This window comes from Oncorhynchus tshawytscha, linkage group LG28 (assembly GCF_018296145.1).
Source record: "Oncorhynchus tshawytscha isolate Ot180627B linkage group LG28, Otsh_v2.0, whole genome shotgun sequence".
Classification (NCBI taxonomy): domain Eukaryota; kingdom Metazoa; phylum Chordata; class Actinopteri; order Salmoniformes; family Salmonidae; genus Oncorhynchus; species Oncorhynchus tshawytscha.
Window position 1 is genome coordinate 36,875,229 of NC_056456.1, and position 27,666 is coordinate 36,902,894.

The 27,666-nt window shown below is 41.4% G+C and overlaps 1 protein-coding gene across 1 annotated transcript in view; it reads right to left on the reverse strand.

The window, feature by feature from the left end:
- Positions 1-23,822, reverse strand: part of tmtopsa (teleost multiple tissue opsin a) — a 51,458-nt gene extending 27,636 nt beyond the window's left edge. The window contains exons 1-2 of the mRNA XM_024392127.2: positions 23,273-23,822; positions 9,720-10,048 (exon numbers count right to left, since the gene is read on the reverse strand). Coding sequence (XP_024247895.1) covers positions 9,720-10,048; positions 23,273-23,645 — 702 coding nt within the window. The 5' untranslated portion in view covers positions 23,646-23,822. The remainder of the gene's footprint in view (positions 1-9,719; positions 10,049-23,272) is intronic.
- Between the last annotated feature and the right edge of the window lie 3,844 nt (positions 23,823-27,666).

The following is a 27,666-nucleotide window of genomic DNA, read 5'->3' on the forward strand; positions in this document are numbered from 1 at the left end:
AGGGTCAGGCAGAGAGGGTCAGGCAGAGAGGGTCAGGCAGAGAGGGTCAGACAGAGAGGGTCAGACAGACAGTGAAGTTGTCAGAGAGGGTCAGACAGAGAGGGTCAGACAGAGAGGGTCAGACAGAGAGGGTCAGACAGAGAGGGTCAGACAGAGAGGGTCAGACAGAGAGGGTCAGACAGTGAAAGTGTCAGACAGTGAAAGAGTCAGACAGTGAAAGAGTCAGACAGAGAAAGAATCAGACAGAGAAAGAATCAGACAAAGAAAAAGTCAAGACAGAGAGGGTCAGACAGTGAAAGTGTCAGACAGTGAAAGAGTCAGAGTGAGAGTCAGACAGAGAAAGAGTCAGACAGTAAAAGAGTCAGACAGTGAAAGACAGAGGGTCAGGCAGAGAAAGAGTCAGGAAAGAGAAAGAAAGTCAGACAGTGAAAGACTCAGACAGTGAAAGAGTCAGACAGTGAAAGTGTCAGACAGTGAAAGAGTCAGAGTGAGAGTCAGACAGAGAAAGAGTCAGACAGTGAAAGAGTCAGACAGTGAAAGTCAAACAGTGAAATAGTCAGACAGAGAGTCAGACGGTGAAAGTCAGACAGTGAAAGTCAGACAGTGAACGACTCAGACAGTGAAAGACTCAGACAGTGAAAGACTCAGACAGTGAAAGAGTCAGACAGTGAAAGAGTCAGACAGTCAGACAGTAAAAAGACAGTAAAAGTGTCAGACAGAGAAAGAGGAGAAAGAGTCAGACAGAGAAAAGAGTCAGACAGAGCAGTGAAAAGTCAGACAGTCAGTCAGACAGTGAAAGACTCAGACAGTGAAAGTCAGGCAGTGAAAGAGTCAGAGTGAGAGTCAGACAGAGAAAGAGTCAGAGTGAGAGTCAGACAGAGAAAGAGTCAGACAGTAAAAGAGTCAGACAGAGAGTCAAACAGAGAAAGAGTCAGACAGTAAAAGAGTCAGACGGAGAAAGAGTCAGACAGAGAAAGAGTCAGACAGAGAAAGAGTCAGACAGAGAAAGAGTCAGACAGAGAAAGAGTCAGACAGAGAAAGAGTCAGACAGAGAAAGAGTCAGACAGAGAAAGAGTCAGACAGTGAAAGAGTCAGACAGTGAAAGAGTCAGACAGTGAAAGAGTCAGAGAAAGAGTCAGACAGAGAAAGAGTCAGACAGAGAAAGAGTCAGACAGAGAAAGAGTCAGACAGCGAAAGAGTCAGACAGCGAAAGAGTCAGACAGAGAAAGAGTCAGACAGCGAAAGAGTCAGACAGAGAAAGAGTCAGACAGAGAGCGATGACCAAACATAGAAGAGAAAAATAGCAAAAGGGAATTGCGGAGAAAGAAGCCATGGGTCAGGAATATGGGCTCTGTTCCAACGTTCACACTAACAGTGAGAATGATTAGATGTATTGAGCATGCTTTCTAACTGTTTGAACCTAGACTGTCTGATAATCAAATGGTTCTTTACCTGCAGTTTCATGTCAATCATTTCACCTGCTAAAGGTTTCTCCAAGGTAGATTCATTACCACATTCCCTAAATCTAATTGGCCGCTGAAGTTTCTCCCAATCTATTAGGTCAGCTTCAAATAAATACAATTTCATAAACTAACAGGACATTGCATATATCAATCCAAATATGTAGACTATTCATCGGGGCGGCAGGGTAGCCTAGTGGTTAGAGCGTTGGACTAGAAACCACACGGTTGCAAGTTCCAGCCCCCGAGGTGACAAGGTACAAATCTGTTGTTCTGCCCCTGAACAGGCAGTTAACCCATTGTTTCTAGGCAGTCATTGAAAATAAGAATTTGTTCTTAACTGACTTGCCAAGTTAAACAAAGATAAAATAAAAAATCCAAGCTTATTTGTTGTCAAACATGTGGCACTATAAGCTTTAGAGTGGTTGTGACTTTATTCTAGTGGAAGTCATGGAGATGTAACGCTCCATTGATCAAAACACACATGGATTATACATTGGGGTGGCAGGGTAGGTTAGAGGGTAGCCTAGTGGTTAGAGCTTTAGAGCGTTGGACCGGAAGGTTGCAAGTTCAAACCCCCAATCTGTCGTTCTGCCCCTGAACAGGCAGTCAACCCACTGTTCCTAGGCTGTCATTGTAAATAAGAATTTGTTCTTAAACTGACTTGCCTAGTTATATAAAGGTTAAATCAATTTTAAAAATTATGTGACTTTAAGGGAAATGGAATGTTTCATGGTGACTGTGAAAGTACCTCCAGACAAATACATCACCCAACAAATTCATTAATTATAACACAGAATTACACGTACAGTATAAGGTTTCAGATGATACAACCTCAACTCTCTTTTTATGTCCTCACAAAAACAATCAGATACCTCCGACAAAATTACTGAACCGATGGCCTCTTGTCAATTTTAATTCTAGCAATTTCGTCAGAGCAAATATAGAGCCAAGATAAAGGATAATTCAAGTTGCGGGGGAAGCCAAATTGAAATGTAAGATGTCAGGTCGGCGATGCAGACAATTAAATATTAGGCGGTTCCACACTCAGGAACGTTATCAAAGACATCCCTAATAGCTGAGTGATTCATCTTCAGTGGTTGATGTCAGTCATAAAGTGGCCACGGCTTAATGGAAAGGAATGACATCTATGATTATGGCCTGGCACCTTGCCATGGAAAAGTAGTCATTTGTTTTTATGAGTACTCTGTGTGTGTGTGTGTGTGTGTGTGTGTGTGTGTGTGTGTGTGTGTGTGTGTGTGTGTGTGTGTGTGTGTGTGTGTGTGTGTGTGTGTGTGTGTGTGTCTGTGTGTGTGTGTGTGTGTGTGTGTGTGTGTGTGTGTGTGTGTGTGTGTGTGTGTGTGTGTGTGTGTGTGTGTCTGTGTGTGTGTGTGTGTGTGTGTGTGTGTGTCTGTGTCTGTGTCTGTGTGTGTGTGTGTGTGTGTGTGTGTGTGTGTGTGTGTGTGTGTGTGTGTGTGTGTGTGTGTGTGTGTGTGTGTGTGTGTGTGTGTGTGTGTGTGTGTGTGTGTGTGTGTGTGTGTGTGTGTGTGTGTGTGTGTGTGTGTGTGTGTGTGTCTGTGTGTGTGTGTGTGTGTGTGTGTGTGTGTGTGTCTGTGTGTGTGTGTGTCTGTGTGTGTGTGTGTGTGCGTGTGTGTGTGTCATTTCACATCAGTAATAAATTACATTCACTAGGACGGTTCTTCTCATAGCTTGCAAATGGCATCAGGCATCAAGAATCTCCTCATTACTAATGCCTCATGTAATACAAAATCACACACACACACACACACACACACAGCTCTCCAAAGGGCTCACTTCGCCCAATCCCCCAAAGCAGGTACAATTTCATACACTTGCACACCTTCAAAACAGACACACTCTTTGCTTCACTGCTTTTCATTTAGTCCCCTGAGACACACACACACACACACACACTCACGCGTCCTGGGACCCGTTCTGGTTATAACAGCCATATTATCAAGCAACTGGAAGCTCTGCACCCAATAGGGAGGAGGGAGTGGAGGAGGGGGTCGACCCCTTCAGCAACGCATCAGTGGGGGACCAATTACAGTATTTCAGACAATCAAAGTGAGTGTGATGCTGTCAAAAAATATGGAGGGTGGAAAGGGGCTCAATTGCAGGAGGCCACTGGGAACGTCATTCCATGTCACTGTTATGAAACAGCAGAGTACTTTAATAACAGCTGTAAATCTAAATCACATTAAATATAATCAAATCATAAAAGCTTGCAGCCTTTTGTCACTCCCTCAAACAACTGCGATATAAACCAATTACAAAGAACAAAACAAAACAAAACAAGACAGCCACTTCCTGATCATTTCCCTGTTTTTTTTTTCTCTAGCAGCCTTTGTGGCGAACTTGGTTGGTTCTGGTGCAGCACTGATAGTGGCTGTGCATGTCGGTCATCGTGTGCACCTGTCAGAGACAAAACTGGCACATGTGGCATCTCTGGTCTACCTCTGTCTGACTATTGGCCATCACATTTGGCCATCGACGTCAGTCTGCACAACTGGCTGTCACAAAGCTTCAGAATTGAATTGCATTGTAGGACAGATATATAGGACAGTATCTTAACGTCCTCTATTGGCTATGTAGTACTAAAATGGTTTCATCATGACAACAAATGTAAATCAACGTGTTTATGTCAGTAACAGTTTGTATAGATATTAAACGTTCTGGATGGGACATTTGGACCCAGCCTAATAACTGCTCATACCTGTCAGATCTACAAGAAGTGTCTGGTGCAAAGGATAGATTAGAAATTGAACACACGACTCACCCTCAAAAGCAAATGGAAACTTCACATCACCTCTGAGCGTCTTCAATCAGGCTTTAGGGTCACAATCACAGCACGGAAACTCTGGTCAAAGTGGCCAACAATCTATTACTGGCGACTGAACCTGGCAATCTTAGCTTTCTCATCCTACTGGACCTCTACGCTTCCTTTGGCATTGTTTACCATTCTATCCTCCTTGGAATCATGGAAAAGACTCTGGAAATCACCGGAACAGCCTTGGTTCATGTCCTAGCTGTCAGACCGGCAGCAGTTTGTGACCCTGGGGCATTTCAAATCCACCCATGCTCATGTCTGCTCCTGTCCCCCACAAGGCTCAGTCCTAGGGCCTCTCCTTTTCATTATCTACATCCTGCCCCTCGACCAAATCATCCACCAACACGGTCTCCATTTGCACTGTTACGCTGATGACACAGAAATCTATTTTCACTCCAAACCCACCACTGACCTCCACCCGTCGTCACTCATCAACCTCCTAAAATAAATAAAATCATGGATGAGCTCAAACCTTCTGAAGTTCAACGGCAATAAGACAGAGGCCATGTTGTTGTCACCCAGATCTCTCCTGAAGAAGGAGAGGAGTTGAGGAGTTTGACCTCGACATCGACTGCTGCCCTGCCTCTCAGGTGAAGGATCTTTCCTTTGATGCCCACACTAAATCCATCACTAAATCTGCCTTTTTTCTCAAGATCATCACCAGACTCCACCACTCCCTTACAGACTCAGCTGCTGAAACCCTTACACATGCCTTCATTACCTCATGCATGGACTATTGCTTCAATATATCAAGAAATCAGCTGCGAGACATCTCACCCGCCCTAAATCCTGAGAGCACATTACACCCACACTCCTCCACCACTGACCTCCAATCAAAATTCAGATCAACTTTAAAATCCTTCTACTCAAACAACGAATCCCTGCATGACTTGGCTCCCTTCTATCTCTCTCACATGCTACACAGCTGCAACAAAAACAATCTAAAAACACCACAATCATTCAAATCCAACAAGTATTCAAATCCATAAAATAGGCATCATTACAAAGATAATTTATTATTAATTTGTTACATGCATGTCTTAAGAAACATTGCTGTGCTTTGAGTGTTGTGAGCGTATGTAATCGCAATAATTCTATTTTGAAATAGAGCTCAAGGGGTCATTTGTAAGAGGTGTTTGGCAAGGTGATTTGAAAAACTGCAGCTCTTTCTGCAATTTTTTATAGTGTCTTACTTGTTTCGTTTCCCCGCGTCAATTCCAAGCTCTGCTGTTCATCAGATTCTTCATATATACGATTTAACAATTGATAATATTCTCACCCATTAGTCTATGGTCAATTTAGGCTAAACTCTATTATTATATGTGTGAAAATGTTTTTCCGATATAGTTTAGTTGTAGTTTCGTTGGACCATCATGCATCTGTGCAGACTAATTGCTGATGTGATTGAAATAAGTGATTGACTGATGGGAAGAGGGGGTAGGGGGGTAACATGTCCTCTTAAAAACTACTTACAAAACAAATGTTTTGTGATATTAAGGTTCTAACAATGACAAGTGTGTTATTTGCGGTCACTTTTGATATTGGTGTTTTCCCACTCATGGAACTGCCACTGCTCCACTTAAAATGTGAAGAAAAAGCCTAATAGTTTATCAACATTTAAAGCTAAACGTTCTGATCTGTTGCGTCAGCCACATTGTTTAAAGGTTTTCCTCCTCTTCGTCTGAAGAGGAGGTGTAGCAAGGATCGGACCAAGATGCGGCGTGGTAAGTGTCCATGGTTGTTTATTTAAAAAAAACATAAACTGAACACTAAATTAAATACAAAACAATAAACGTGAACAAAACAGAAACAGTACCATGTGGCGAACAAACACAGACACGGAAACAAACACCCACAAACAAACAGTGAAACCCAGGCTACCTAAGTATGATTCTCAATTAGAGACAACTAACGACACCTGCCTCTGATTGAGAACCATACTAGGCCGAAACATAGAAATCCCAAAATCATAGAAAAACAAACAGACTGCGCACCCCAACTCATGCCCTAACCATACTAAATAACGACAAAACAAAGGAAATAAAGGTCAGAACGTGACACATTGAGTGAAAAACTTTTTTTGATGCTAGTGGTTGTATTAATGTGGGATGTATCGCATCCCACCTCTGTCCCAGAATATGTTTGGAATATTTATTTCTCACACAGACTAGGTAAACTTTTGTACTATGGGGGATAGTAAATTGACATATGTTAGTGCTTTTGTTGTTCTTTAGGCCTACTCATCTTGTTGGCTGACGAAAAGTACATGTGGACAGTTCTTCCAATATCTTCAAAATGCACCTCAGAATTGGATAAGGAAACTCACAGTTGCATCCTCTATGTGTCTGTCTTCACTTGTAGCTTGTGAGAAAGACCAGATCACGTGATGGAGAGCCATGTGAGTGAGAGATACTTCAGAGTGCTCTACACTCAGGGAGAAGGGAACAACATAGCACTCCGTGCCAAAGGCGCCTTACGGCCACACAAAGGGGATGCCGCCATGAAATTTGAGGCATTATCAAGTGCTTGTCAAATTGTGAATGAGAGACTGATGAAGTGTGTACAGTCTGAGCAACAAAAAAAAAGCAGAGGTCAGGCCTTTCAAGCAACTTATTTCAAATCATCATTAGAGTCGCATCATGCAACCTTACAATGTATTACAAATCAAAACATATAGCCCAACTTTTGCAGAACAACTAAAGTTGCATGCATTACTCTAAACTCTAAATTAAATATATAGGAAATCCTATTTCTTTGTTAATCACTCAACACAGAATAGTCTCATGTCCACACTTGTCACGACTTCCGCCGAAGTTGGCTCCCCTGCCTGTTCGGGCGGTGCTCGGCGGTCTTCGTCACCGTCCTACTAGCCGCTACCGATCCCTTTTTCGTTTGTCTGTTGGTTTTGTCTTATTAGTTTCAACTGTGTGTATTTTGGTTTAATTAGCTTCCCTATATGTAGTAGTTTGACCCGCCCTTGTTTTGTGCGGGATTGTCTTTTGTTACGTGTGTACATATTAGGTCGTAGTGTATTTTATTTTCTATACTGGACACCCTGTGGTTTTGGGTTGTCTGGTATAGTGTCCTGCGCCCTGTATTGTATTGGGCTTATCAGTTTGGTGTGCAATAGTAAAACACTTTACTCCGTTACTCTCTCTCTGCGTCTGATTCCTGCACACACACCTAGTCCCGCGTGACAACACTCCCTCAAATCGTTTGGAGAAAATATCCTTTCTATTTTATTCAGCTCTGTTCAATTGTATTCTTCATACTATAAAAAAATATAATATAATGCCACAGAATTCTAAACAAATCTTACCTGCTAAATGAACTAGTGTAGCCCACAGCCATCAGGACCTAACATAAGGACAACTCAGAGTATGCTATTCAGTTCTTCTGAACAACATTTTCTTCGTATTATGCTTCTTTAGACCTAAAATAAATAATGGATTTATTGTGAAGGGTTAGGCTATATTACATGGATTTACTAGACTTTTGTAAATGTAGATGTTCCAAAGGTCTGCATCAGTGGCTTGTAGGCAATGTGTGGAAGCCAGGACATGCTACGTGTGTTTATGTTAATTAACAGTCAATTACTGTGAGACCGGCAGTTAATTGCTTGACAATCACCCTGACTAAATTTTGTGACCGCCACAGCCCTAGTTCCAACCCCTGCCTTTGGAGAAACCTTTGGGTTCCATGTAGAATCCTTTTCACAGTGTTCTACATGGAACCCAAAATAGTTATACCTGGAACTGAAAAGGGTTCTTCAATGTTGTCTACCACGGAACAGCCAGAAGAACCCTTTTGGAACTCATTTTTCGGAAAGTGTTGTGTTTTAACAGATTATTGTCAAGGTATGCTCTCCATTTGAAGTGTTAGCTACATGAGTATCTACAGACAAGCCTGTCTTGGGAAAAAGAAAAGCAAGAGTACTACTGGATATTACATGGTATCCATAGGCATTGATCAATCAAATATCACATTCTCTGCATTGTTGGGAAGGGCCCGGAAGCATTTCACTGTAAGGTCTACACCTGTTGATTTCGGCACATGTGACAAATACGATTTGATTTGATTTGATTTGAATAACATTTGATTTGATTTTAATTGATGATACGGAGTGACTTGGTGTAGGTTTCAGGGTACTACACTCTTAGAAAAAAAGGGTTCCAAAAAGGATTCTTCGGCTGTCCCCATTGGAGAACCTTTTTAGGTTCCAAGTAGAACCCTTTTGGTTCCAGGTATAACTATTTTGGGTTCTATGTAGCACCCTCTGTGGAAAGGGTTCGACAAAAAAATACATTAACACCAACAATGGGTAAGCTGCATCATTCCAAATGTCCCTCCCTCACCTCCCCTACGGTGAGTGGCTATTTATCATTGATAAGGTAGAGATGGTGGAGCCTGTCACAGCTTAAAATAGATGAATCGATTTCGCTATCCTCGTGTGGCTCGGACCAAAGACGAGCACTTTAGTAGATTGGGGAATTCAACGCTGTCAGCTTCTCTGCTTTATTGGTCAAGTACTTGCTTGACAGGGAATAATTTGAGAAGAAATAACATTTTTAAAAAGAAAGGAGGGAGGGATATGCTTATTAAAATAATGGAAAGTGGTTATTATTCATGGCTGCACGTCACTCCTCATGGTTGTTGAAGAGCCGCTGAGTGTTTATCATTTTAAGACATGATGCACTGACAGTTGAGCGAGCTGTACTCCTGGGAAGAAATCATAGCAGGGCGAGATACACTGAGAGAGAGAGAGAGAGAGAGAGAGAGAGAGAGAGAGAGAGAGAGAGAGAGAGAGAGAGAGAGAGAGAGAGAGAGAGAGAGAGAGAGAGAGAGAGAGAGAGAGAGAGAGAGAGAGAGAGAGAGAGAGAGAGAGAGAGAGAGAGAGAGAGAGAGAGAGAGAGAGAGAGAGAGAGACCTCCCCGGAGCGACAACGCTGCCTTTACAGCTTGTCTGCTCATATTTCCCCGGTCAGAGATGAGTGTGGAAGTGAAAACAGGACTTGCTGTAGTTCATCATGATTTAGTGTGTTGGAAGTATCGTAACATACATAATGGTTTCAGGCGAGACACAATTGTGGTTTATTCCATATACTGTATTTTTAACAGCTGAACTTTTTGAAATATTTTTTAAGGCATTTTAAGGCAGGTGGTAAAGTTCCTGCAACAGTAAAGTTGCTGCAAAAATAACCCACAGTGTCTATCATTCGGAGGGGGAGGTCTAGAAAGGGCCACGATGGTGATAACATACTGTATGTCTCTGTATCTGCAACTCAGCACTGCTGAGAAATAGTCCATGCATTTAATAGTGTGCACTGTAACACAGTTATGTGTGCGATAGCCACTGTTTTATGAGTTAATTCATGAATTTAAGAAAACAAGTGTCGTTGTCCTACTCACCTGTTTGATTGCATGCATCAGTTTAGCATAGCAGTAGACTATGACCAGGAAGGGGACGATGAGGCAGAAAACAAAGAGGCAGATGATGTACGAGACATTGTTGGCGCTCTTGGCCATCCAGTCCACTGAACAGGTGGTGCCGGGCCCCTCGGGACCGTAGCGGCTCCAGCCGAAGAGCGGCGGCAGGGTCCACATCAGTGAGTAGACCCAGGAGAAAGCGATGCCCAAAGCTACCTTCCGGTAGTTGGTGGAGTCGGCCTCGGTTGGACCCATCATGGTAGTGTAACGCTCGTAGGAGAGCACGGCCAGGGAGATGAGGGACACGATGCCTTGGAACCAAAACACAGACACGCGCTCAGAATATGTTGAACAGGGCCAATACAGAAGTTCATACAGGAAGGGCAAGACAACATCACAGACAACACTTCTGACTTCAAACACATGTTTACCTTTGGGGTGTTTGAACAAAAGGCAGACAAAGCAGTGGGGGTGCTTATGCAGTTAAGTAATGAAGCACAAGGTGGTGTGGTATATTTTATTTACCTTTATTTAACTAGGCAAGTCAGTTAAGAACAAATTCTTACTTACAATGACAGCCTAGGAACACTAAGTAAGAATTTGTTCTTAACTGACTTGCCTAGTTAAATAAAGGTAAATAAAATATACCACAATACCTGAGCTGACAAGATATATTTCTGTCATGTTCAGTGGCAGAAAGAAAGGAATGTATCTTGTCAGCTCAGGGATTTGAACCAGCAACCTTTTGGATACAGGCCCAACACTCTAACCACTAGGCTAGCTGCCATGCCTACACTCTAACCACTAGGCTACCTGCCAGCCCCTCTAATCACTAGGCTACCTGCCACCCCATGGCTAAGGCCTGTTCTTATCTCACCACAAACTCCCAAGGTAAATTATTGCTATTATAAACTGGTTACCAACGTAATTAGAGTAGTAAAAGTACATGTTTTGTACAGACCGTGGTATATGGTCTGTCAGCCAATCAGCATTCAGGGCTCGAACCACCTACTGTAGTTAATAATAGACGATATAATGCTTGAGTGTATGCTGGCTTCCAACTGTAATGCATTCATTTAGGTTGCTATTACTTTGCAAAGAGAGATTCCAATGTACTATGGAAAATGTAAGGGTGATCACTCTACATACAGTAGCAAAGGGGGTAGAATTGAGCTTTTAGACATTATGCAGGAGGGCCCATTATACCAGCAATGATTTATATTTTATTTAACAAAGAGCGAGATGATGTAAGTCAATTAAGAACAAATTCTTACTTACAATGATGGCCTACCAGGGAACAGTGGGTTAACTGCCTTGTTCAGGGACAGAACAACAGATTTTGACCTTGTCAACTCAGGGATTCAATCCAACAACTTTTCAGTAATTGGTTCAACGCTATAACCACTGGGCTACCTACCGCCAAATTGATGCCACAAAACCTGTCAATGCACACACTTCCTGCTACTGAACCCCAAAACCTGACCCCCGTCATCTTCTTTGTCTTGTTTGTCATTTACTTTGAAGTGAAAATGATCCATGAGGATGTCCTTCACGGCCATTGATTTCCAACAGCAGTGAAGCAGACGCAACCAGTCCTCTAATTAAACAATATGGACCAGACCTTTTTCCTGTATAGTTCTCCTCAGCTTATAAAGGCAATGGGGGATAATGTACTTGGGCTGTGGCAGCGCAGGTTGTTAACGCTGGTTCCCAGTATTAATAAATTACATTCATGCCTGAGTACATGTGTAATATACAGCTGTTGGCTATCTGAGCCGCAGGCAAAGCTCTGAGATTTTAGTCACATGTTTACCTCATACTGTACGATCACAGTTGCTACATTGTGGGTTTGCCTGCTACATTGTGGGTTTGCCTGCTACATTGTGGGTTTGCATGCTACATTGTGGGTTTGCATGCTACATTGTGGGTTTGCATGCTACATTGTGGGTTTGCATGCTACATTGTGGGTTTGCATGCTACATTGTGGGTTTGCTTGCTACATTGTGGGTTTGCTTGCTTCATTGTGGGTTTGCTTGCTACATTGTGGGTTTGCTTGCTACATTGTGGGTTTGCTTGCTACAATGAGGCTATCAATTAAAACTTGGTATGTTTTCATTGATATTCTTGACCCATCTGGGCTGGTGAGATTTGTGGATTTATGAGTTCTGAAATTGCAATATATATATTAAATGACACCAATAAATACTTACTGTATCTCATGGTTTCTATACATAGACATTCAGATACTCCATTAAAAATAGTGTCCAGTATCTTCTCCGTGCACTGACCCCAGGACTCCAGTGACATCTAATTAAACAACAAACCATCTAATAAAACAACAAACCGTCTAATCAAACAACAAACCATCTAATCAAACAACAAACCATCTAATCAAACAACAAACCATCTAATCAAACCATCTAATCAAACAACAAACCATCTAATCAAACAACAAACCATCTAATCAAACAACAAACCATCTAATCAAACAACAAACCATCTAATCAAACCATCTAATCAAACAACAAACCATCTAATCAAACAACAAACCATCTAATCAAACAACAAACCATCTAATCAAACAACAAACCATCTAATCAAACAACAAACCATCTAATCAAACAACAAACCATCTAATCAAACAACAAACCATCTAATCAAACCATCTAATCAAACAACAAACTATCTAATCAAACACAAACCATCTAATCAAACAACAAACCATCTAATCAAACAACAAACCATCTAATCAAACAACAAACCATCTAATCAAACAACAAACCATCTAATCAAACAACAAACCATCTAATCAAACAACAAACCATCTAATCAAACAACAAACCATCTAATCAAACAACAAACCATCTAATCAAACAACAAACCATCTAATCAAATAACAAACCATCTAATCAAACAACAAACCATCTAATCAAACCATCTAATCAAACAACAAACCATCTAATCAAACAACAAACCATCTAATCAAACAACAAACCATCTAATCAAACAACAAACCATCTAATCAAACAACAAACCATCTAATCAAACAACAAACCATCTAATCAAACAACAAACCATCTAATCAAACAACAAACCATCTAATCAAACAACAAACCATCTAATCAAACAACAAACCATCTAATCAAACCATCTAATCAAACAACAAACCATCTAATCAAACAACAAACCATCTAATCAAACAACAAACCATCTAATCAAACAACAAACCATCTAATCAAACAACAAATCTAATCAAACAACAAACCATCTAATCAAACAACAAACCATCTAATCAAACCATCTAATCAAACAACAAACCGTCTAATCAAACAACAAACCATCTAATCAAACAACAAACCATCTAATCAAACCATCTAATCAAACAACAAACCATCTAATCAAACAACAAACCATCTAATCAAACAACAAACCATCTAATCAAACAACAAACCATCTCATTATGTGGAGTAACCAACCCGGCGTCTGTCCTTGGCCCTCAGGGCATAACGCAAATCTTATTTAAGGTCCATTTGGACTTTTTTGTAAATCAAACCATCTAATCAAACAACAAACCATCTAATCAAACAACAAACCATCTAATCAAACAACAAACCATCTAATCAAACAACAAACCATCTAATCAAACAACAAACCATCTAATCAAACCATCTAATCAAACAACAAACCATCTAATCAAACAACAAACCGTCTAATCAAACTGATGCTCCGCTGATGGAGAGCTGTATACAGCCAATCAAATTACTCAAATCAAATAGAATTACTCTAAAATAATTTGTGTTTTATCCATGACTCACACAGAGTGACAGCGAATACGAAATCTAATATTCCCGTCATTATGTGGAGTAACCAACCCGGCGTCTGTCCTTGGCCCTCAGGGCATAACGCAAATCTTATTTAAGGTTCATTTGGACTTTTTGTAAATAGGTTATGTTGGTTGGCAAAGCAGATGCCTCTGCCCAAGATTGGGCCACCTCGCTAGCATGTAATTGACATGGGACTAATTATTCAAAATAGGGCCTTATGGAGTGGGACACCAACTCGTAGGACGTCTTTTCTTCTTTAACTAGGACCCCGGTGTAATCAGAGAGGCCAGCTAAATCTAATAAACTCAAAATAAATGTGATCTGAAATGTTTTTAAATGAACTTAATAAGATTAAATTCACTTGAGCAGTTCCCCCATCTTGGGTTAATCCCTCATGCATTGTGTGTTTGTTTTTCACACAAAAAAAATGTAATAAAGTCAATGTTCTGGTATTATACGGTTTGTCCCACACAAGATGGAATGATACCTACATTTGTCAAATAATTGACTGCCGTCATTTCTGATATCCATTGTGGCCGATAACTAAACATCTGGAGATCTTTAATCAGTGCAATGTTTTCAGACAAGTTTCCCTATCAAATAGATACTTGAGAGCTCACCACATTTCACCGTAACTGTTTTGCTCAAGGTTTTCATGCATACACATCTGTAGTTCAACCCTAGTCTGTATGGGTTCATATTTGAAGATTAAGGCTGTACAAAATACATAATCTAGCGTTAGAATCTTTTGTACCATAAGGAAAATATAAATCAGCAAGAGAATGAATAGAGGCCCATTGTTAAAGGTTTGGACATAGAACTGAAATGCACAGTGCCTTCAGAAACTATTCACACCCCTTGACCTTGCCAAATGTTGTGTTTAAACTAATTTTTTTGGTAACGATCTACACAAAGTACTCTGTAATGTCAAAGTGGAAGAAAAATTGTTTACAAATGTTAGAGTTTATGAAAAATGTAACACTAATACATCTTGATTCAATGAGTATTCAACACGCTGACTCAATACATGTTTTTTAGACGTTCCTTCAGCAATGCTTCGTGATCATGCATACGTGATATCCAATGAAGGTAAGAACGTTTCAAAAGAGGAAGAAAGTATTTTCCAGTACAATGGAGGACAATGAATTTTCTGAAAGATGAGAATAAAAATGCAAAGAGAGAAGAGTTGGACTGGCTAAATGGGAGGCCAGCCTGCTAACTAAGCAAGAGAAGAAGAGTTGGACTGGCTAAATGGGAGGCCAGCCTGCTAACTAAGCAAGAGAAGAAGAGTTGGACTGGCTAAATGGGAGGCCAGCCTGCTAACTAAGCCAGAGGAGAAGAGTTGAACTGGCTAAATGGGAGGCCAGCCTGCTAACTAAGCAAGAGAAGAAGAGTTGGACTGGCTAAATGGGAGGCCGGGCCTGCTAACTAAGCCAGAGGAGAAGAGTTGAACTGGCTAAATGGGAGGCCAGCCTGCTAACTAAGCAAGAGAAGAAGAGTTGGACTGGCTAAATGGGAGGCCAGCCTGCTAACTAAGCAAGAGGAGAAGAGTTGGACTGGCTAAATGGGAGGCCAGCCTGCTAACTAAGCAAGAGGAGAAGAGTTGGACTGGCTAAATGGGAGGCCGGATCTGCTAACTAAGCAAGAGAAGAAGAGTTGGACTGGCTAAATGGGAGGCCAGCCTGCTAACTAATCAAGAGAAGAAGAGTTGGACTGGCTACATGGGAGGCCAGCCTGCTAACTAATCAAGAGGAGAAGAGTTGGACTGGCTAAATGGGAGGCCAGCCTGCTAACTAATCAAGAGAAGAAGAGTTGGACTGGCTACATGGGAGGCCAGCCTGCTAACTAAGCAAGAGAAGAAGAGTTGGAATGGCTAAATGGGAGGCCAGCCTGCTAACTTAGCAAGAGAAGAAGAGTTGGACTGGCTAAATGGGAGGCCAGCCTGCTAACTAAGCAAGAGAAGAAGAGTTGGACTGGCTAAATGGGAGGCCAGCCTGCTAACTAAGCAAGAGAAGAAGAGTTGGACTGGCTAAATGGGAGGCCAGCCTGCTAACTAATCAAGAGAAGAAGAGTTGGACTGGCTAAATGGGAGGCCAGCCTGCTAACTAAGCAAGAGAAGAAGAGTTGGACTGGCTAAATGGGAGGCCAGCCTGCTAACTAAGCAAGAGAAGAAGAGTTGGACTGGCTAAATGGGAGGCCAGCCTGCTAACTAAGCAAGAGAAGAAGAGTTGGACTGGCTAAATGGGAGGCCAGCCTGCTAACTAAGCAAGAGAAGAAGAGTTGGACTGGCTAAATGGGAGGCCAGCCTGCTAACTAAGCAAGAGAAGAAGAGTTGGACTGGCTAAATGGGAGGCCTAAATGGGAGCTGCTAACTGAGCAAGAGGAAGAAGAGTTGGACTGGCTAAATGGGAGGCCAGCCTGCTAACTAAGCAAGAGGAGAAGAGTTGGACTGGCTAAATGGGAGGCCAGCCTGCTAACTAATCAAGAGAAGAAGAGTTGGACTGGCTAAATGGGAGGCCAGCCTGCTAACTAATCAAGAGGAGAAGAGTTGGACTGGCTACATGGGAGGCCAGCCTGCTAACTAAGCAAGTCACAGGAAAGATGTGACTATAATAATGTTTTCCAGTCTTTAACCTGCTGTGGTCTCAGGCCATTAAGTCGAGGCAGCAGGTTCTAAAGTCATTACAGACATCACTTATCTACAATAATGGCAGCTTAGGTCCAGGGGCAAGACGGATGTATGCAACATTCAACTGTTTAACAGATTCTAAAAAATAATTTTAATAATCTTACTATGGCTAGCAGGGTTGGTCAATTCCATTTCAATTCCAGTCAATTCAGAAAGTAAACCAAATTCAACATTTTCCTAACTGAAAAGGATTAAAGAGAATTGTATTTGAAATTTCAGTGTACTTGATTTGTCTGGAAATGAAATGGAATTGACCCCAACCCTTAAGCTGGTCAACTCACAACATCAACTAAAGGACGATATGCAGACTTGAGATCTGCAGTCTCTACTTGAAACTTCAATAAAGCCATCACCCTGCCTACGTTTTAGTCACACCCTGATCTGTTTCACCTGTCTTGTGCTTGTCTCCACCCCCCACCAGGTGTCTCATATTTTTCCCCATAAATCCCCTGTGTATTTATACCTGCGTTTTCTGTTTGTCCGTTGCCTGGTCGTCTTGTTTTGTCAGGTCTTACCAGCGTCTTTCCCATTTCTCCAGTTCTCAAGTTCTTGTTTTCTAGTCGTCTCGGTTCCGACCCTTCTGCCTGTTCTGACCTTGAGCCTGCCTGACGTTCTGTCCCTTATTGACTGTGCCTTGGATTACGAACCTCTCCCTGTGTCACGACTTCTGCCGAAGTCGAAGCCTCTCCTTCGGGCGGTGCTCGGCGGTCAACGTCACTGGTCATCTAGCCATCATTGATCCATTTTTCATTTTCCATTGGTTTTGTCTTGTCTTCCTACACACCTGGTTTCAATCCCATTCATTACCTGTTGTGTATTTAACCCTCTGTTTCCCCTCATGTCTTTGTCAGAGATTGTTTGTTATTCAGTGTTGTGTTGTTTTTGTATTGGTGTGCGACAGGTCCTCCTACCCACTGTGTTTATTGTTTACATTTAGTGTTTGGAGTACGTTTCGTTTAATGTTATTAAATACCTCCATTACACTTCTCCTGCGCTTGACTTCCCTGCCACCTATACACACGACTCTGACACCCTGCCCTCAACCTGCCCTTTGATTGCCCCTTTATTATAATAAATATTCTGATAACTGGACTATCCGCCTCCTGTGACTGCATCTGGGTCATTTCCTGAGTCGTGCTAGTTATGCTAAAAAAGCTGAGGGATAGGCCGGGAGAAATGTAACCACTCTCAAATTCATAGACAGAGCTATGGATGCAAGGACTGACCATCCATGATATAAAAAATATATAGTTTTAAAGATGCACTATGCAGAAATCACTCTGCCATTTCCTGGTTGCTAAAATTCTAATACCGTAGTTCACCTAATTTCAGTTTGTGACAAAACAAGCAAGTATGACGTAAAGAATCATTGTACCCTCTAGACATGCTGTGAAATATATTTTCCATTAACAAAAATCTTGTATTTTCAGCTGCTTGAAGCTGGTGTACAAAACCCGAAAGTAAACTCAAAAAATAAACTTAAAAATGGGAAGCATAGAAATAGAGCACATACAGTGCCTTTGCGAAAGTATTCGGCCCCCTTGAACTTTGCGACCTTTTGCCACATTTCAGGCTTCAAACATAAAGATATAAAACTGTATTTTTTTGTGAAGAATCAACAACAAGTGGGACACAATCATGAAGTGGAACGACATTTATTGGATATTTCAAACTTTTTTAACAAATCAAAAACTGAAAAATTGGGCGTGCAAAATTATTCAGCCCCTTTACTTTCAGTGCAGCAAACTCTTTCCAGAAGTTCAGTGAGGATCTCTGAATGATCCAATGTTGACCTAAATGACTAATGATGATAAATACAATCCACCTGTGTGTAATCAAGTCTCCGTATAAATGCACCTGCACTGTGATAGTCTCAGAGGTCCGTTAAAAGCGCAGAGAGCATCATGAAGAACAAGGAATACACCAGGCAGGTCCGAGATACTGTTGTGAAGAAGTTTAAAGCCGGATTTGGATACAAAAAGATTTCCCAAGCTTTAAACATCCCAAGGAGCACTGTGCAAGCGATAATATTGAAATGGAAGGAGTATCAGACCACTGCAAATCTACCAAGACCTGGCCGTCCCTCTAAACTTTCAGCTCATACAAGGAGAAGACTGATCAGAGATGCAGCCAAGAGGCCCATGATCACTCTGGATGAACTGCAGAGATCTACAGCTGAGGTGGGAGACTCTGTCCATAGGACAACAATCAGTCTTATATTGCACAAATCTGGCCTTTATGGAAGAGTGGCAAGAAGAAAGCCATTTCTTAAAGATATCCATAAAAAGTGTCGTTTAAAGTTTGCCACAAGCCACCTGGGAGACACACCAAACATGTGGAAGAAGGTGCTCTGGTCAGATGAAACCAAAATTGAACTTTTTGGCAACAATGCAAAACGTTATGTTTGGCGTAAAAGCAACACAGCTCATCACCCTGAACACACCATCCCCACTGTCAAACATGGTGGTGGCAGCATCATGGTTTGGGCCTGCTTTTCTTCAGCAGGGACAGGGAAGATGGTTAAAATTGATGGGAAGATGGATGGAGCCAAATACAGGACCATTCTGGAAGAAAACCTGATGGAGTCTGCAAAAGACCTGAGACTGGGACGGAGATTTGTCTTCCAACAAGACAATGATCCAAAACATAAAGCAAAATCTACAATGGAATGGTTCAAAAATAAACATATCCAGGTGTTAGAATGGCCAAATCAAAGTCCAGACCTGAATCCAATCGAGAATCTGTGGAAAGAACTGAAAACTGCTGTTCACAAATGCTCTCCATCCAACCTCACTGAGCTCAAGCTGTTTTGCAAGGAGGAATGGGAAAACATTTCAGTCTCTCAATGTGAAAAACTGATAGAGACATACCCCAAGCGACTTACAGCTGTAATCGCAGCAAAAGGTGGTGCTACAAAGTATTAACTTAAGGGGGCTGAATAATTTTGCACGCCCAATTTTTCAGTTTTTGATTTGTTAAAAAAGTTTGAAATATCCAATAAATGTCGTTCCACTTCATGATTGTGTCCCACTTGTTGATTATTCACAAAAAAATACAGTTTTATATCTTTATGTTTGAAGCCTGAAATGTGGCAAAAGGTCGCAAAGTTCAAGGGGGCCGAATACTTTCGCAAGGCACTGTAGAACAGATCTGCCGCTTCTTAGACTTGCTTTCAATGAGAATGACCGATCTATATCTCACATGTCTCTGTGAATTTGGTCAGGTTGCCCAAAAAAAGTGACATATTGCAGCTTTAACCATCTTTTGGTGCTACTATGGTGTTTGTTTACATTTACATTGTTTACAAACATTGGAGTTAAACAAGCTTATATTTTAGGTTTTGATGGGGTGTGACAGTTTAACTAAGCTCATGAGGCATTAAGAAGTTATATTTTTGAAGAATCAATGGGTATATAATAATTAATTTATAAGTCCAAAAATGGATGTAGCAACTAAGGATTCTAGCCTCAACACACATTTCTGAGGAAGTCTTCCATTGACATGAATTAATGATTTAAGCAAAATTCTGAGTGTTCCACGCTTAACTCAACTCTGAATTGGCTCTGATGTGAGAGGTTATCCCTGGTCAGTATTTTCCGTCACACAGCTAACAGTGTGGGTGCTGACGAGTGTGGACTTTTGCTTCACACTCTATCGCGCATATCAAGATATTTATCTCTGATACCTAACATATAAAAAATGTTGTACATTATGTGTATACTTTCTGTTTTGGTCCCCAAAAGTGATTCTCTCTTATCAGCATGATGTATGACACATACTGATGATGCATGACACATACTGATGATGCATGACACATACTGATGATGTATGACACATACTGATGATGTATGACACATACTGATGATGTATGACACATACTGATGATGATGTATGACACATACTGATGATGTATGACACATTGTTCCTCCTCTGAGTATTTTCCTGACAAGCCTGCATAAAACCAGCCTGAGTCCATAACACTGAAACAGAGAAATAATCACTTCAGCAGTGGCTCTGTGACTTGTACAGTAATTCCTTAGCCATAGCTGACGGAATAAGGAGCCTTGTTGTGGTAGCTAAGCAACAGTGCTTAGCTACCACACTCCGTGCCTCAGATTCAGATGCCAAATACTTGTCAAAGAGTTTTAGTAAATTGTCTCCTTGCGGATGGCACATTGGCTGTGTTTATATTTGTTTCACTAATTGGTATTTTTTTAATTGGAAAAATCAGATCTGAAAAAGATCTTATGTGATTGGTCATAAACTCAATTTGTAGAAAATATGTCCGAATTGGGCTGCCTGTGTAAACGCTGCCTGAGATACCATTTCAGAGGCTAATTTAAGCGATGCGAAACCACGAATATCTTTGAGATATAGTTGGTAACCTAGAAAGCTATAAAGCGAGACTAAGAGACGTGCTTCAGTGTGTCTGAAATGATCACAATGAAATACCAAATCCCATCCAAAATTACTAATACATCTCTGAGGAGCTGGTATGATGGTGTGTGAGCTTCCTTTCAATTTGGAGGCATAAAACTCTTTGAGAAGAGAAAAAGTCAAGATTGTTCTGCGAGTATAAAACGTTTTAACAATGTCACAAAGAAACCACCAATGTAGCCTGAAGGGATGTACTAACAATGTTCCTATATCAAAGAAATTTGTAAATGTGTTCTGATACTGCCCACAATGCCACAGAAAAGCACTTTTTTTCGAGTTTCAGAAGAAAGCTGTTGAAGACAGGAGAACATCATTTTTCGAACTATATCAACTTTCTTTCTCATTTCCCAATAACACATTAATTACAGCTTGCTGGAGTATCACTCAAAATAATTTTCATGAAAAACACATCTATATATTTAACAGGCGAATAGTGATGGTTGTATTCTGTTGTTCACCGTGGCTCACTGCCACTACCTAGGAAGCATTTCTAGGCAAACCAGTGTGGAAGACTTTTTAATGAAACATTTCATCTAAATTGGATGGCAAATACTAGATTCATGGTACAAAGTTGAATGTGCAATTTTGAGACTGTGAGCATTGCCCCCCTGAATGTCTCTGCACCGCCCTGCATCGCTTCATCACAAGGGACAGATGGAAAACCAACACGTATATCTATTTGTGACCGCATGTCGGGCTGACAGTACAGCCTTTAACGTTGGTCATCACGAAAGGGACTAGTATTGGCTGTGATTTGGGGCAGCTAAAAACTGGTTTAGATGTGCCTATACTGGATTGAAACATGACATTTAATTTCAAAATGGTGCAAATTGGTATCAATGCAGGTCTGGACAAATAAAAAACGTGTATGCTAGTGGGTTTTTTAATGGAGACTATTAACGAGAGCTATAGCTGCTCAATACTGTTGTATTAAGATAACAGAGAGCCCAAGATGTTATTAAAAGAGAAGGGGAACAGGCTCCGATCTAGAACAACCTGAAAAGCCCCAAATACGGCCAGTTGAATTAAACGTGTGTTTTTATTGGCAAACAGATCGCAGGAATATAGATGATTCTTCCTGTACAGCCTATTGAGGCATGGTTGGATGGACTAATGCACTTTGGACAGTTTAATGTGCAAGGCAGCAAGAGAGTTGGGCTTTGGGGAGAGTTATGAGGATGCCCAACTCCAAAAACAACTGTAAAAACCAACAACACAAAGAGGTCGACTGATATCTCTGAATAAGCCAGACTGGAGTATTTACATCAGCAGACAATTTATCTCATGAGACTAAGCCAGCATGGCACAGATCTAAATCAAATAATCAAGGGAAACTCCAGACATTTGTGAGGGAGTGAAACAGCATCACAGAACTGATAACATTGCACAATTCAGCTCGCTTGAAATCACATGACATTAAGTCAAGGGTATCCTGAATATCTGGTAGACAGCGAACCTATTACACAGCATGTTTTATCAGTAATTATAAACTGGGTGGTTGGAGCCATGAATGCTGATTTGGCTGGCAGATGTGGTATATCAGACAGTATACTGTACCACAGGTATGACAAAACATGTATTTGTACAGCTCTAATTACATTGGTATTCACTTTATAATTGCAATAAGACACCTCGGGGATTTGTGATATATGGCCAATATACCACGGCAAAGGGCTGTGTCCAGGCACCTGCATTGGCCATATACCACACACCCTCGGGCCATATTGCTTAAATAGACAGTTAAAACACCCACAGCTGATTGTGACTGAAGCTTTAAGTATCTTTTGAGTATTATAATGTTATATATGATTCTTGGCAAAGAGGTCTATGGTGAGTCTATTGTCGACTTTACAATATGTCTTGCACAGTCATCCAACCAAAATGCAAGGTCGGTGAGAGTACATGACAGCGACCTGCCGGTGCCCTCAAATGCCTTTTCATTATCCTTTGAAGTCAACATATTTCATGGCAACTTTGATAGTAGCCTTCCTGACAGTTCCTGAAAACCATTAGAACAGACTGTAACATACAGTATATGACTCGCGATACGTTCGGAGGGGCGCTTTAAACAGTTATAACGAATAGACAAAATGTCTAAACGCTTTTTGCAAATATGATGAGTCCTTTAATGTATATGGACGCCAGTGAACGGAAGAGCTATTTACATGTACTGTAGCCTATACTTACAATGATGAACAACATAATGCAGATTGATCGACCAGAGATATTTTTTTACTAACCTGTTTTGAAAATGTTTATGACAAGTTAAGGTATTTCATTTATTTTGAATATTTTAGCTATCACAAATAAATGAGTGACAGACTTCAGAAGGGATTTTGCGACAAGATTTCTGACCCATCATTAACCTTGACCTGCAAACCAACGTAAGAAGCCTATCGACGTGCAATTGTAACATTCAAATGAAATTATAAAATAATACTACCAAGCATAGGCTGTCCCCTCTTTACGCATTGTGCTGGCCAGATTCCAAAAGTGCACACCACATCTAGGGTAGACTAGCTCTTTTAAAACCACATTTTGAAACGTAACCAAACGTTAATGAAGCAAAGTTACAGTACACTTACCTAATAGTGAATTGGCAAAGCCGTACCATACACACCCACTTTCTCCTATGAGCCATCTTCCCTGTGTACTTGCCGCGAAACTGAACGGAGTTCCCACCACACACACCAGCAGATCACTGAATGAAATGTTAATCAGTAGCAAGTTGATAGGCGAGCGCAGCACCTTGTAACGGCAGAAGAGGACGAGAACCAGGAGGTTGTTGAGGAATCCGAAGCTGCCAATAAAGCCCAAACACACTGAGACTATCAGGTTCCCGGTCGGGCTGAGAGTGGTGCGGGATAAATTGTGTTCCAGGTGCCTGTCTGCAGCACCAGTACACAGCGCGCTATTGGCCCTCGTGCAGCCGCTGAAGCTCACGTTGGACACGATCATCGCAATCCGTTTTCGCTACACAAGCGCGCGCAGTGGATTGAACAAGAGCTAATTTGTGCTTGGCATTTTTAGGAAAGTTGGAAAAATGTGGGCTTCTGAGTTGGCTAACAATATATTAAAGTTGATGGCAGAGTCACTTGTTGCTCTGGGGAATTTGTTTTCCAAAAGTGGATCAAAATAGGCCGCGCGCTGGTTGGGAATGTATAACTTTGTTTTCCAGTTCAGGGTTTAAAACCAGCACAAAGTTTGAGGGGGCTGTGCTCCACCGTGTGGTAGTCTACTTAGAATCCACACGCACGGCTGGACAAGACTCCCCCCGTCAGTGTTTATATTGCTGTACCACTTTCACAGCTGACGTCTGCGCCAGTGAACAGCACGTCCTCACAGGGTCTGTGCTCTGCTATCCCGGGTCCTTGGAACATTACAGAACAAGTGGACTACAGCAGGCTACACCTTCCATATGCTGCCGACTCTCAACTTACTTCGATTAAAATTTAACAAGATTTATGCTAAGTGCAGTGCTGTGATAGTTTCAGTGATAGGCTCATGTTATTTTGTGCGGTAGTAACCGCCACACGTTCCTGTTGGTTGCGGGCGCTGTCCATGGTCCTGCAGCCTGTGTGTCCTGAAGTCATTGCCAATTTGACATCAAAGTTCTAGAAAACGCCAACAATCAACGGTGCGGACAATTTCAGAATCCCCTGAGAGAAGAGTCTTCTGTATCAGGCCAAGACTGTTCCTATTGTTTTTCTTGCCTTTTCAGTGGTAGCACTTAATCACTTCTTGAAAGGTTAAATCAAATGTAAGTCAGTTATAGGCTACCTACAGCCTGTGCCTGTTTTGTGCTTGCTATCAGTCTGTATTTGTTGTTAGGGCCATTAATAATTTCTCAGTAAAACAAAGTTAAAGTTGCAGATCCACTAAATTCTGTTCATTATCAGTAAAGTGTGTTTTATTGCCATAGTAGGTGATGGAGAATCTCAGACTGAGAAGATAGGACATTTCATACCATTTTTTTGTTAGGATTAGAGCTCCTGTTCAAGAGTGTGGTGTGTGTGTGGTTTAGGATATAGATGGGTCAAAGTAACACCTTGCCACAAACACTAGCACATACTTTTTTGAGACTATTTCAATCGTTCCATTGTATACTGGACAAGCTTCAAACTAACCTCAAGTATTTGCAAGTATTTTACATACAATGCATTTGGAAAGTATTCAGACCCCTTGACTTTTTCCACGTTTTGTTTCCTTACAGCCTTATTCTAAAATTGATTAAATCGTTTTTTCCTCATCAATCTACACACAATGACCCATAATGACAAAGCAAAAACAGGTTTTTAGAATTTTTTGCAAATGTGTTAAAAACTAAAAACTGAAATATCACATTGACTTAAGTATTCAGACCCTTTACTCAGTACTTTGCTGAAGCACCTTTGGATACGATTACAGCCTCGAGTCTTCTTGGGTGTGATGCTATTTAGTATTAAACGCTCTACAACAAAGCTTTCTTAGTGTCCAACAAGCTTTCTCTGCCCTTGACCTTGTTCTGAACACCTCCAAAACAAAGGTCATGTGGTTTGGTAAGAAGAATGCCCCTCTCCCAGCAGGTATGATTACTACCTCTGAGGATTTAGAGATTGAGGTAGTCACCTCATACAAGTACTTGGGAGTATGGATAGACGTTACACTGTCCTTCTCTCAGCACATATCAAAGCTGCAGGCTAATGTTAAATCCAGACTTGGTTTCTTCTATCGTAATCGCTCCTCTTTCACCCCAGCTGCCAAACTAACTCTGATTCAGATGTCCATCCTACCCATGCTAGATTACGGAGACGTAATTTATATATCGGCAGGTAAGGGTGCTCTCGAGCGGCTAGATGTTCTTTACCATTCGGCCATCAGATTTGCCACCAATGCTCCTTATAGGCCACATCACTGCACTCCAAACTCTTCTGTAAACTGGTCATCTCTCTATACCCGTCGCAAGACCCACTGGTTGATGGTTATTTATAAAATGCTCTTAGGCCTCACTCCCCTATCTGAGATATCTACTACAACACCTGTTCTGCCAGTCACATTCTGTTAAAGGTCCCCAAAGCACACACATCCCTGGGTCGCTCGTCTTTTCAGTTCGCTGCAGTTAGCGACTGGAACGAGCTGCAACAAACACTCAATCTGGACAGTTTTATCTCAATCTCTTCATTCAAAGACTCAATCACGGACACTCTTACTGACAGTGATGGCTGCTTTGCATGATATATTGTTGTCTCTACCTTCTTGCCCTTTGTGCTATTGTCTGTGCCCAATAATGTTTGTACCCTGTTTTGTGTTGCTACGATGTTGTGTTGTTGTCATGTTGTGTTGCTACCATGTTGTGTTGTCATGTGTTGCTGCCATGCTACATTGTTGTCTAGGTCTCTCTTTATGCAGTGTTGTGTTGTCTCTCTTTTCATGACGTGTGTTTTGTCCTATATTTATTTATTTTTTATTTTTAGCCCAACCCCCGTCCACGCAGGAGGCCTTTTGCCTTTCGGTGGGCCGTCATAGTAAATAAGAATTTGTTCTTAACTGACTTGCCTAGTTAAATAAAGGTTAAATAAATGTAATTTTAAAATAATAATAATAAGCGTGGCACACCTGTATTTGGGGAGTTTCTCCCATTCTTCTCTGCAGATCCTATTTTCAGGTCTCTCCAGAGATGTTAGATCAGGTTCAAGTCCGGGCTCTGGCTGGGCCATTAATTGACATTCAGAGAATTGTCCAGAAGTCACTCCTGCATTGTCTTGGCTTTGTGCTTAGGGTCATTGTCCTGTTGGAAGGTGAACCTTCAGTCCAGTCTGAGGTCCTGAGGGCTCAGGAGCAGGTTTTCATCAAGGATCTATCTGTACTTTGCTCAGTTAATCCTTCCCTCAATCCTCACTAATCTCCCAGTCCCTGCCACTGAAAAACATCCCCACAGCATGATTCTGCCACCACCACGCTTCATCGTAGGGATGGTATTGGCCTGGTGATGAGTGGTGCCTGGTTTCCTCCAGATGTGACACTTGGCATTCAGGCCAAAGAGTTCAATCTTGGTTTCATCAGACCAGAGAATCTTGTTTCTCATGGTCTGAGAGTCCTTTAGTTGCCTTTTGGCAAACTCCAAGCGGGCTGTCATGTGCCTTTTACTGAGGAGTGGCTTCCGTCTGGCCACTCTACCATGAAGACACAATAACCCATAATGACAAAGCAAAAACATGTTTTTAGAATGTTTTGCAAATGTGTTAGAAACTAAAAATTGAAATATCACATTGACTTAAGTATTCAGACCCTTTACTCAGTACTTTGTTGAAGCACCTTTGGATACGATTACAGCCTCGAGTCTTCTTGGGTGTGATGCTATTTAGTGTTAAACGCTCTACAACCAATCTTTCTTAGTGTCCAACCAGCTTTCTCTGCCCTTGACCTTGTTCTGAACACCTCCAAAACAAAGGTCATGTGGTTTGGTTTCATTTGGCCGCCTTTCGTTCCAGTACTCTGCTGCCTGTGACTGGAACGAATTGCAAAAATCGCTGAAGTTGGAGACTTTTATCTCCCTCACCAACTTCAAACATCAGCTATCTGAGCAGCTAACCGATCGCTGCAGCTGTACATAGTCTATCGGTAAATAGCCCACCCATTTTCACCTACCTCATCCCCATACTGTTTTTATTTATTTACTTTTCTGCTCTTTTGCACACCAATATCTCTACCTGTACATGACCATCTGATCATATATCACTCCAGTGTTAATCTGCAAAATTTTAACTATTCTTCTCATGCCTCCTCATGCCTTTTGCACACATTGTACATTGTATATAGACTCCCCCTTTGTTTTCTACTGTGTTATTGACTTGTTAATTTGTTTATTCCATGTGTAACTCTGTGTTGTCTGCTCACACTGCTATGCTTTATCTTGGCCAGGTCGCAGTTGTAAATGAGAACTTGTTCTCAACTAGCCTACCTGGTTAAATAAAGGTGAAATAAAAATAAAATAAAAAAA